Source organism: Rhyacophila brunnea, unplaced genomic scaffold (genome assembly GCF_057557595.1).
Source record: "Rhyacophila brunnea isolate RB1 unplaced genomic scaffold, BYU_Rbru_1.0 scaffold_1, whole genome shotgun sequence".
In the NCBI taxonomy this organism is placed as follows: domain Eukaryota; kingdom Metazoa; phylum Arthropoda; class Insecta; order Trichoptera; family Rhyacophilidae; genus Rhyacophila; species Rhyacophila brunnea.
In genome coordinates, this window is record NW_028232751.1 from 33,732,855 (window position 1) to 33,745,886 (window position 13,032).

At 31.6% G+C, this 13,032-nt stretch overlaps 1 protein-coding gene across 4 annotated transcripts in view; it reads left to right on the top strand.

Annotated features, from left to right (window-relative positions):
• Hk (potassium voltage-gated channel subfamily A regulatory beta subunit hyperkinetic) overlaps positions 1 to 10,380 on the top strand; it is a 118,870-nt gene extending 108,490 nt beyond the window's left edge. For 2 of the 4 annotated variants that reach the window (XM_085943381.1, XM_085943396.1), the window contains 3 exons: positions 1,978 to 2,137; positions 5,165 to 5,264; positions 9,018 to 10,380. In XM_085943381.1, the coding sequence (XP_085799507.1) occupies positions 1,978 to 2,077 (100 nt within the window). In that variant the 3' untranslated portion in view covers positions 2,078 to 2,137; positions 5,165 to 5,264; positions 9,018 to 10,380. Of the gene's footprint in view, positions 1 to 1,977; positions 2,138 to 5,164; positions 5,265 to 8,991 lie in introns of all 4 variants that reach the window. The other 2 variants (XM_085943390.1, XM_085943372.1) reach the window with 2 other exon arrangements.
• The last annotated feature ends 2,652 nt before the right edge of the window (positions 10,381 to 13,032 follow it).

Below are 13,032 nucleotides of genomic sequence, written 5' to 3' on the forward strand. Positions count from 1 at the left end.
AGAGCCTTAATTAATACACGTATTCATAGTTATGAGCTGATAAAATGCAAATTATTGACTGCATCCAACATAGGTGAAATAACAATAAAACGCAATTCATTAAATATACCCATTTATAAAACGATCTCGATAAATTAACCTACTGATATTATTTCTAAATAAAAAACATCCATGACAAATGTTCAATTATTCTATAATAACATTATTGATGATTGAAAAGTGTTGAATTGAAGAAGCTTTTCTTGCAGCCGCGCTTATATGCACTTAATAAACTAGTCGTTTTGAGGGCTATAGTTGAAATTATCAATGTATTCAAATTATTTGTAAAAAATCAGCAATTCTACAATAATGTGATTAATACATTCGAGGGTAGCCGTTTATATTTCGGGAATAACGAAAAAAAAACGATTTTTTCATAAATGAAAACAGTTTTATTGTTTTTAAAAATATGCTTCACGATAATTTATATACTTTTCCATGCATTTGAACCAATCTGGAAAGCATTTTTGCCACTTTGCAGAAGGTAACTCCAAAACATGGTTTTTGAATGCATCAACCGCCTCTTCTAGTGTAAAAAATAGTTGACCACGCAATGTATCTTTGACTGTCGGGAATAAAAAGAAATCATTCGGTGCCAAATCGGGGCTATACGGTGGATGACCCATCAATTTAATGTTTTAAGTGCTCAAATAGGCTCTTATTTGAGCCGATGTGTGAGAGCTCGCATTGTCTTGATGAAGGATAATTTGACCCCGATGGTTGCTTTTCCTTATTTCACCAAAAAAATTGGCAAACAAATGGTTTTTTACCATTCAGAATTAACTGTTCTACAATTTTCTAAAGGCACAGTTGCGATTTGGGCCGTTTTTCCGAAAAAACAGGCGACCATTTGCTTCGAAGTGCTACGAGCGCGAGAACGTTTTGTTGGTTTAAGCTTATTTTGGAAGACCCATACAGTCGACTGCTGCTTAGTTTTGGGCTCATACGTATAGATCTAAGATTTGTCACATGTAATAATCTTATAAACGTTTTTTGAAGCACCTCAATCGTATTTTTTAAACATTTCCTAGCACCAATCGACACGCGCCTTTTTTTGTGCGATTGTCAAATTATGCGGGATCCAACGCGAACATAGCTTTTTGACGTCTAAATGTTCATGCAAGATTGTATACAAGCTAGTGTTACTAATGCCCAGGGATGCCTCAATCTCACGGTATATCACATGATGATCTTGCATTATCAGTTCACGCACAGCATCGATGTTTTATGGAGAAATAACCGATTTTGGACGACCTTCACGCGGCTCGTCTGTGAGCAAACGATGGCCATGATAAAATTCGTTAAACCAGCAATATACCGTAGTTTTTTTGATGGTGCTTCATTGGCATATAAAATACTAAGTTCAGCGATGCACTGTTCCCGCGATAATCTACGTCGAAAGTTATGAAAAATAATCACACGAAAATTTTCACGTGTTAATTCTATTTTTTTGGTCGAGATAAATTTTTCAAATGAATTTAATAAAAACAAAAAGGGTTCATTTTTAAAAACTTTCTAAGTACTTTTGCCGTTAAAAATGTCAAACTTCAAAATACAGAAGTCAAATTGCACCTAGCAATACCAGTGTTGCCAATTCCCGAAATATAAACGGCTACCTATGTATTTTTAAATGTCACCATAATAAATGTAGATAGGTAGGTTTTTTCTGTTAAATAATGTTTTAAAGAGATTGTAATAGCTATATTTTCTGATAAATAGGTACTTATGTTTTATCGAATACCGGTATTCAATCAGAAATACCAAAAAACCAGTAGTGACATTTTCATTCGGTATTGCAATCCCTAACTGGTAGTATGTAATTTAAAGTCACATTAGGCCAAGACATACAGCGCTGCAAATGCATGCAAACTATAGTACTGTAATTTTCCTCCATAGCACGATAAACTGATGAGGGTTTTTCTTTTTCTCCATGTGCAGTCCGAAGGATGGCGCTGCGGAGGGTAGTACTGCCGACTCTCAAGCCGAGACCCCCGGAGCCAAGGAGCAGAAGACGAATGCCTTTTGTGAGATTCAGTGACTGTTGTGGCGCGGCAGTGGGGAGACCGCATCACAAAAATCCGCAGACAAAAAATCAAAAGTAAGTCAACCCTTTTATTAAGTAATATCGAGAGCTTATTGTCAAACAACACTATCTACAAAAGTGCAACTTTACAGGAGAGCCAAAAATCGTTATTTTGATTCTTGTAACTCAACAAGGGAAATGTTTATTTAAAACCTAATGTTAATATTTTATAATTTATTATGTATTGTACATTTATCTTGCTTATGATGATGTTAAAATTTATAGGGATAGTTTAAAAAAAATGAAAACAAGGGTAACTTATAAAGTTAGCGTTACACTTTACTGACGATTTAATAAGAAATTAGAAAAGATTGACATAACGTTGTTTGACTATCATGTAGCCGTAAATGTAAAATAACGTTATCTCAACAAAAAAAAAACACTTTTTTGTAGATAACGTTGTCTGACTTTAAGCACTCGAATATTATCCTCCTTCTGTCCTGTTAAGTTTCATAATGACGATAAGGGAGACACTAGGTGAAGATTTAAACTTTGGATGTGGAATGGAATTATTGAAAAAATAATTTACAGACGAATAGTTAACAGTTACTATAAATACAAAGTACTTACAGATGGCCAAGGAATGCAATTCTCTACCCTGAAAACAATAGTGGGATTATATGATCTTTACATTAGGTAATTTAACAAAACAATTAATTATAAATTGAGTACTGTATGATATTGGTACCTACTATAAATTTTTTAATAAAACTCGTTTACGTGTAGTATAGCAAAATCACTAGTAGAGTGAAATCGGATGCTAAGTATTAAAAAAACCATGCATCAGGTTACTAAAAAAAAGAAATATTGGTGCACTCAAACTACCAAGCTTTCGACCTGCAGTTGAATGTTTTATCACTAAGTTACATCATCAGGCTCACGAAAATATCTTCTGATACCTATACTGTGTTGTGTATAATTTATGCGAAAACATGAAATAACGCCCCCGGTTGTGCTCGAACCATTAAGGTTTTGGTTAACAACCAAATGCACGGCCCACTGAGACATCGCCAAGTGACAATTTAGAGAACAATAAGTGCACACAACTACTTACTTTATTTTCTTTATCTTTGATTGCCTTATTGAAATTAATCCAATTAGTTAATCGAAAGAAATATTATGTTAACATATTTTTATTGCAAATATATAACTCTTCAAAAGTACTATTAATGGTTATGGTTAATGGAAATATTAATTCTTTTATTAAATCTAATATTTTTGATCATCTGGTTCAAAAAAAGTTAACAGAATGAGGGTTTGATCCACGGCCATCGAGGGTAGATATATTTATTTTAAATGTATTTGTTAATATTTTTATTAACTATTTCTTTTATTCAACGAATAATTCACAAGATTTAAGAATGTACCATTCTAATTATTGAACGTACATAATTTTGAAAAAACACTTCTGAGAAAATATATTATAACCAATAGAAAAAATCTTTTTGAAAAAGTAAGACACCCGGCAGGAATCGAGCCTGCATCTCCTAGGTTTACGCCCCAATCCGCGCATTATCCATTACGCTACGAGGTGACATACTAACGACGACAAACTTTAACTATTGGCCATTTAATACCTGGATGTCGGTTAGTAATTGAAGTAGTAGGTACCCACTTTGATTTAATAAACAAAAACTGATCGCCGATAGTAGCTTGATTTGGAAGAACGCTGATTAGCAGGTATTAAAAGGCAAATAGTTAAAGATTGTCGTCATTAGTATGTCACCTCGTAGCAAAGTGGATAATACGCGGATTGGGGCGTAAACCCAGGAGATGCAGGTTCGATTCCTGCCGGGTGTCTTACTTTTTTCAAAAAGATTTTTTCTATTGGTTATAATATATTATTTTCGTATATAGTGTTTTTCAAAATTATGTATGTTAATATTTTAATTTAATTTAATACATTTGTTTGTGAAATGAGTTTATAAATAATTAAAAGATAAAACGAACTTTTTATATACAGTGTTTTTAAATTTTCTGTTGAATCATAAACTTGACTTGCTAGCTTAAACGATCAAAAAAAATTCTACTTGATAGAAATAATACTGAAATGTAATTTTGATTTCCATAGTAACGCACGTATATATTAAAAATTTAGTTGGTAGGACCCCAGACCCCCTAGCAACCAATAATAGTGGATTGGATTACGGATTTCTTCCGAAATAACTTTTCATCCAAAACAGAATTCACTGAAAATGAATTCAATTCTACTTAAAGACGGCTAAAAGAATGCATTGACATCGTGTTCTGATATATTCTAAAAGTTTCGAATGTCTAGCTAGTCGGGAAGTTAGTTAAAAATCTATTGCAAGATTTGTACTGGATAAAAAACCACCGGACAAATAAGAATACGACCTAATAAAAACGTTGTAAAATAGTAAAACTTAAATGTTTTTATTAAAACCAATAAAATTAGTTGTTTATTTTACCACACCCTTTAAATAAGTTCAATTTCTCCTTTTTTCTTACCCCTATAATCCGTTGTCGACATTAAAATGAAGTCATATGTGTTAGCAATTCGTCTCATTCATTGTGTCTATGGAACCAAACACATACTGAAAAAAATGTCTTTGTTATACTTAGAGCTGAAAGTCTGGAAGTCACGTCATATTCAATATTTTGCAGGACAGTAGTTTTAACATAATTAATCTAATCTCATTCGCGTTCTGACTAAAACTCCGTATGTTGGTCTTCCGCACTTTTGAAATTAATCTTTTTGCTATAGCTTAAAGAAAAAATGACATAAATAAGACATTCCCACTTTCAGCTCTAAAGTATAATAATTGGACTACGGTCGTTTTAGAAGTTAGTATTTTGGACTTAAGAGAACGTGAATACACATTTAAATCTGCATATTTCACTCAAAAATGATAAAAATGTGACGTCCGCACTTTCGACGCGGTATTCGAACAAGCACAAACGGCATCAAAATGGGTGCGGTGCTGTAACCGGTGACTAATAAGTTGGTGTATTGTTTCAAAAATGTTATTAAGTACCCGTGTAAGTTTAACTAACTAGTTGCGTTTTTTTAAATTTTTACAGGATTCAGCCTCATCAAAGGAAGGTAAAACCCAATATTTCCTCAACAATGCCGGAGTCGTCGTTTGTCGTAAGGCGTCTTCTCACACCGACATTGAAAAGGGTGAGTAACTTTTATCCAAATCGAAGTAACATTAGCATTGACACTTAATCCACTGATGTTTTAGTACGCTTATAACTATTATAAATGTTCAAAATTGTTTTGAGATTTGATTTAAATTTTACATTGATATTCAGAAATGATCGTAATGATATTTAATTGTTTCCAATTGTGACTATTTTTTGTAAAGAAGATGTCACTACAGAAAAAAAGATAAGCATAGAAATAACCCGACTGCTACATCAGATGATTTTGACGTCACGCAATATGTAGAAGTCAATTAATAAAGATGGTGTACTATGGATGTTTTTGTTTATACGTCATTAAAGTTGTTGTATTGTTGTGGCATCAAAATCAGCTTGTGTGCAGAGATCCCGAGGGCGTATATACAGTGAAGCAAAGAGCTTCCAATTACAGAAGCGAGCATACAAATCGAGCGATAAGATTCACTTTGAAATAGCTGTATCTACTCGTATCTACGGCAAGTCTACGAGTATATCGCGGTTCTTTGTGACTTTTCCGCACTGTGTATGCACCCTAATGCTGCGTTTATACATGAGAAGCGTACCGTAACGTGCATTTCAGAAAGAAGAGACAATATTTTAAAAATCCAATTGCCAATGTTTGCCGACGTGAAACACTTATTTTTAAAGGGGCCATTACCTGAAAAAAATACTTTTTTCATAAACAGTACAAACAAACAGGTCTTTAACTACCTAATTATATTTATTAAAGCGGAGAGTAAAGTTTTTAGCAAAACCTGCAAAGTGATCAGTTTCATTTTAAGTACTCGATTTGCATCTAGGACAAAGTTTTTTTTGTACTTTTTGAGCCAGAATTTTATTAGTACCTACATCGTATATTACAAATATATTTAACGATACAATAATTGATACCTTATATTTTAAAAGGAGATAAAACGATTTTTGAAAATTTTATAGGTTTACGTCTCCTTTTTATAATTTAAAAATATCGATTTCTATATAAAAAAAAATGTTTAAGTATAACCTTTTTTAGAATAAAATCAAACTTTGATGTGGTCACAATAGTGAAGCTCGAAAAATTTCAAGTTATATTTATTTATGTTCTCTAGAACAGTGTTCTTCAACCGGTGGTCCGCAGACCGGCTTCGGTCCACAAGAATTTATTACCGGTCCGCGAAAGCTTTCATCATACTATCAAACGAATATATCGCTACACGATTGGGGGAAATTGCACTAGATGAAATGCTGAAGGAATTGTCGAATGTTGCTGATATTGATATATGACCAGAAAGTCATATTTAATGTTTAAGCCAACATTTAAAAGCGTTATCTGAAAACTTGAAGAATAAATATTTTTTCTGAAAATTAAGATCTACGTGAAGGCGGACCTCTAACCTTTGGATTAATAATCCCATTTTGGAAGATATTAAATCATGGGCATTTGATTCTCGTGAGAGAGAAAAGCTGATCGAGCTATCTTCTGATATCACTCTGGTGTCCAGACATAAAATGCAATCATTGTCTCAATTTTGAATATTCCTTGATAAAGAATATCCATTTCTGAATTATTATTATTGGTATTTTTTTCGACTTATTTATGTGAAAAGAATTTTTCATCTATGTCAGTAATAAAAACCAAATAGAGAAATCGAGCGCTTTGTCTCTCAGAAACAATGCTGCAACCACGTACCTATATCAAATTTGCTTACAAAGAAGCAGCAGCAGATGTGGCACTAACCAAAAGTTGTAATTTTAAAACATAAGATTTAATAAATAAAATTATATCTATAATGGTTATTATTTATGGCTTATACTGGTCCGCGAAATATTTATCATATGTTCACTGGGCCGCGGGTGTTAAAAGGTTGAAGAACATTGGTCTAGAATAATCGATGTACTAATCAAAATATGGCTTTTGAGGAATTCATATTTTACATAGTTTTTCGATTGAAAAAAACATTTTAATGTTTTATTGTATTGATTATTTAAAATAAAATTATCAATAAATATATTAAACTATAGTCTCCAAATTTACTTGCAGAGGTTTTGCGTTGTTTATCACCCATAACGATATTTTTTAATTAGTTGTAAAAGAAAAAAAATATTTTTGTAATGCAATCGATATCATCATTTTATTTCGTGCTCTTAATGTCTCTTCAGTAAGCATTGCAATAATTTTATCATTCGGTTTAAGTATTTGACACCTAGAATTTTAATCTGCGATATAAACCAACATGGCATAATATATTTACCTATAGATTCAGTCTTCAAACTAGATTAAAAAGTAGCAAATCGTACTTACGACAAATCAGAACCGAGTACTTGTACTTACTAGTTTTAGGTATCGTCATCTGAGAATATTTGATAATATACACACAGACAGATACCGTACACTTATTATACTATAATATAACCCTTTTTTACGACAAACATTTTTCTATCTTTTAAATTTAACTTCATCACTTTTTATATGAATGAAAATACTTTTTAATTTAACAATAATAACATAATATATATAATAAAGTACACAATATAGACTTTCAATAGTAATAATTTTCATAATTGACAAGTAATTCGTTATGAATAGAAAAATATTATCGACTGAGGGTGGTTGGTGAAATTTTATTTAGTTTAAATTTTGTACTATTTTATTTGAGTCATTTTGCGACAGTATCGGCTTTAGGCATCTTTAGGCACTATGCATACTTACCAGTAGCAAATAGACACTAACACATAATATTATTATGTCAATTGAAGCATCGCCGTCATTAATGATTTACGTCACATTTGACATTAGTGGGCGTACATTGTGGCTGAAGATGCGGAACTAGGGTTTCAAAAAAATACTCAAATGGAATATTAGAAAACTTTAGTTAATATGATAATATTGTTGCTACGCTCTCCAAAAGAGTTCAGTTGTCTATAATCTTTTTAAAAAACAATGGTTGATTATTATGACATCGGGACGAGATATGTACGCATAGCCGTTATGGTCACTGTTTTTCCACGAATTGGAAATATGACAGTATTTGACAGTAACAGTAGCTCTAATCGATGATTTATGAAAATCTATCCTAATATGAGTAAAAAATATTTTTTTTTCAAAAAGTTTTTCTGTTGAAAAATTAAATTTTCTTCTAATAACTGAAACGTATTCAACACAGTCTAATTGATTGTAAGAGTAAAATATTTTTTTTTAATTACCAAAATGCTTATAATTTTGATTTTTCTTTAGTAGACACTATTATATTTTATCAATCAGTCTTTGTTACCTGGAATTATATTCAGCCGTATATAATGACGTAAGTAATAATTATATTCTTTGCATTCAAGCTTAACTTTTGATGAGTGACTAATCAAATCAAATATAATATGAAAATAATATAATACCTACATTGTTTGATTAATTAAAATAAAACACAGTTTTAGTACTTACTAATTTCACCTAATAATCTGGACCGGTGAAATTAGTACTACATATTGTGTTTTATTTTAATTAGTAGGTACAATATATTTCCACCAAAAATGAAAAAAAAATCGGCTAATATTTTACTAAAGATTTGTGAATAGCCCGATTAAAAAAAAATATTTATTGGAATTATGTCGAATGGTGTCCTTTTACGAATAAGTGAATCAATTATTGATAATCGTACTCATATTCCGTGTTTTGTTACGGTACTAGGCTCATGCTTAAACGCAGCGTATCGCATAGTATTTTGTTGTATTATGAGAGCAATAAAGATTAGGTCAAAATGTTGATGCACAATGTTAGGTAAAGTGTCCCCAGCAGACGGGCCAGCGCAGGCGGCCGGCAAAGGAAAGACTCCAGCGGTGGGTGGCAGTAAGGTAAAGAAGTCCAAGTCGGAGGGAACAACGCGGCTGCGAGCCGGGTCGCTGCAGCGGTCGCTGTCCAGCCAGATCCTGGCGGGACGCGATCGTCGAGTGTCCCGTGCCGAGATGGCCAGCCCCTGCGACGTCTGAGACGCCCCACTGGGTGTCTTCAATGCGGACGGCCCATGTGACGTATGAAACACCTAGTTATTGGAAGCCAAGCGTATTATTCCGAACGATGTCGTGTGATTGCGAACATACCAGAATTTCACAAAATAATAATAAATGTCACGTATTGTTTTTATCAGTAAATTGTTGTCGAGGAATCAATATGAAGATAATCTGGGTATTGTAATAAATATTTTGTGAAGTATTTCTATAATTATTCCTAAGCGAATGGTACATTATTAATTTAGAAGTAATTATACCGATTCTATAATCAGTCTAATAACTTTTTTATAATTAACCAATGAACTGTATCGTATAGTAATTGGATTGCAGATATCTCACATGAGATGTACTTCAATATGAGCCAAACCCAGGTTAAGCTATTTGATTTTCCGTATAATTTCACTAAGAAAATGTATGAGGGCAGTTAGTTTTTAACTTCCTTTGTAATATCAAACTAATGGCAGGTGCCTCTCCCGGTGCTTAAATTACGCTACAAAGCATGTCATCTGCGATGCTGCTGTTTGTGATAGACACTCTGTTGCAAGTTATTCGAGGGGCTCTTGTGGTTGGTTGGATATCTCGGGACGCGTTCCATCCGTTGAACTTGTCTGGCCTGTCTTTCATACGGTGCTCCGGAAAATACGCGCGGCTCTAGATCGAGTGACCGACATTCTGCGGTGGCTGAAATGATATTTTTTCTACGGATTTTTTCTGTGATGTGTATAAAAACCTTCAAACCAAAAAAAAATTAAAAAACAATTATCAGCGAAAAAATTACTGGCTATTGCAATAATGAAAAATTTGCGTAATACAATTTGTAAGGAAATCGTTGGCATTGATAATTTTTCAAGTGTTATAATATGTTGCGTTGTTCAAAAAAATCATTGATGGTTTATAAGTTGACAAATTTTTGTCGAGAAGCTTTAAAATCAGCTTATCAACTATTATGATTGTTTTTAAATGATACTGAATAAATAACAAGAAATGAATTAATGAAATCGATTTTTAAAAATCTTATATTTTTTAATATGCATTAAATTTATCATATGCGATTCCAAGAAAAAAATTGATTCCGCTAATTTAATGGTTTGCCGCTTGCCGCCAGAAAATATTAATAAAAAGTTGAATTTTATAAACAAAAAAAAACTACTATACCCAAGTGCACAGTAAAAAAACACATGCTTGACGCTATATAAGTGACGCTCCCCGTGCTTTATTCACCAAAAAACAAAGTGAACATGAACAATGTTTGATTTAAACAACTCGTCAAAAATCTAACCCGAGTGCTGTATTTTTATTTATATGTAAAAAATTATTTAGAGTTTTAGTATTGGACAATAGGGCAATTGGAATTTTGAAGTGAGTTTGAATCAAATATTGTATTGGAAAAAATAGTTTGGACAAATTTCCACGCGCTATTTTGTATTCACAAAAATTACTATACAATAACACAAAGCTAGAATTAATAGATAAGTACTTTCAATGGACACAAACTTTCAAGTATCTTGCTATTATTGCTATGTGCTATTTAATACTGTTAACATCCTACTGTGTTTGAGAACATGAAACGAAATGCTTGCCGCACGCATCCATCACGGAACGATGTTTTCAAATGATATCGATTATGAGACAATATCTCGACGAAAGGTGAGTGAAGTGGGATAAACAATTTTCTAGGCCTACCATTAGTATATTGTGCGAGTGAACAATCTATGAGTGTTGCAAGGTTGACATTCCCATGCTTAAGAAAGTAGGCAAGAAACGTTCTAAAACTTTGACGAAATCATGGCTTGATAATAAAGCTTTTTTAAATATGACAAAATTTGAAACTTTCGTATTATACTATACCTATATAAATTTATTATTCTGATTCTCTCACATTGAATATTGTTTTTTTTCATTCAATAGTAGTCATGTTTAATAAAATTTTATTAATATCCTTCTTATGGTTTGGTTTTGCAATTTATTCTGATGAGTAGTATACTAGTTACTTTGTGTATCATATTTATTAGCTACACCTTTGGCCGGTAACTTAGAAAAATAGGGCCGTAATTTATTATTATCTAATATAATAGCTGAGTAATTTTTAATCAATATTCTCCCGTTTCGTAAAATTTTAAAAATAAATACTTTTTATTCAATTGTTCTAAAAAACTAACTCGCGTTTTTAAAACACATTTTAAATTAACAAAAATGATTTATAGTAAATTATAACAATAACAATATTTAAAATAATTTCATTATTAGTCCGATCATCTAACATTGGCTCACAATAGAAATTCTGCGGAAGCATGTTGCGATACTTTGGTTATATTTGAACAGTTTACTTCGATGGATAATGCATTAGAAGTTAATATTAATAAATTAACGCTTTTCTTGTTTAGATTTAGATGCCGTAGTCGAGTGTAAAATTGTACGTTTTATTATTGTAGGATATAGAATTGCTCAATAAATTGTATTAGTTATATGATTTCCTTTTTAAAGATCTTTGAATACGGTTAATAATTTCATAATAAAACATATAGCATTGAGTGATCACAACGTTTTCTTGTTAGATTCTAGTTCTTTATTCACTATGCATTTTTACTACATCGCATTCTTCATAACACGTAGGTAGTAAGTATATAGCTTAGTAACGTCACAGCCATTAAAGTATATAGCTTAGTAACGTCACAGCCATTAAAGTATATAGCTTAGTAACGTCACAGCCATTAAAGTATATAGCTTAGTAACGTCACAGCCATTAAAGTATATAGCTTAGTAACGTCACAGCCATTAAAGTATATAGCTTAGTAACGTCACAGCCATTAAAGTATATAGCTTAGTAACGTCACAGCCATTAAAGTATATAGCTTAGTAACGTCACAGCCATTAAAGTATATAGCTTAGTAACGTCACAGCCATTAAAGTATATAGCTTAGTAACGTCACAGCCATTAAAGTATATAGCTTAGTAACGTCACAGCCATTAAAGTATATAGCTTAGTAACGTCACAGCCATTAAAGTATATAGCTTAGTAACGTCACAGCCATTAAAGTATATAGCTTAGTAACGTCACAGCCATTAAAGTATATAGCTTAGTAACGTCACAGCCATTAAAGTATATAGCTTAGTAACGTCACAGCCATTAAAGTATATAGCTTAGTAACGTCACAGCCATTAAAGTATATAGCTTAGTAACGTCACAGCCATTAAAGTATATAGCTTAGTAACGTCACAGCCATTAAAGTATATAGCTTAGTAACGTCACAGCCATTAAAAAGCAATCTCAATTTACCAAATTGTTACTCATAATATAATACGCTTATTACAACATTTTAACACCAAAATTATGACTGCCATGTTCTTATAATTAATTATTCTTAAATCGATATCATCATTCTATAAATGTAATTTAAATCTTAATTATCGAAGCTAAGTTTTTTAATTAAAATTTAGTTATTTAGGAATAGATTAAAATTTATGATTATCTTAAATTCATAAGTAGATATTAATAGTAAAAAAAACATCAACATATTTAGAATAGGTTAGTTATTAATATAGCAGTATTTGTTGTCTGAAAGTTAATTAAAATAGTAATCGATTTATTTATAAGTGCGTGTAATTTATTTAGGAAAATTGATGTTTTTTTTACTATTAATTAATTATTGGCGTATTTTTTTAAGCTACTCGTTGTAATTATTAGTATTAGTTGTATTATTATTAAACACTTAAATTTAAAAAATTCATGAAGCAATACTATCTTAAGTGATTTTAATTAATTCTCTAGGGTTATTTATATGATT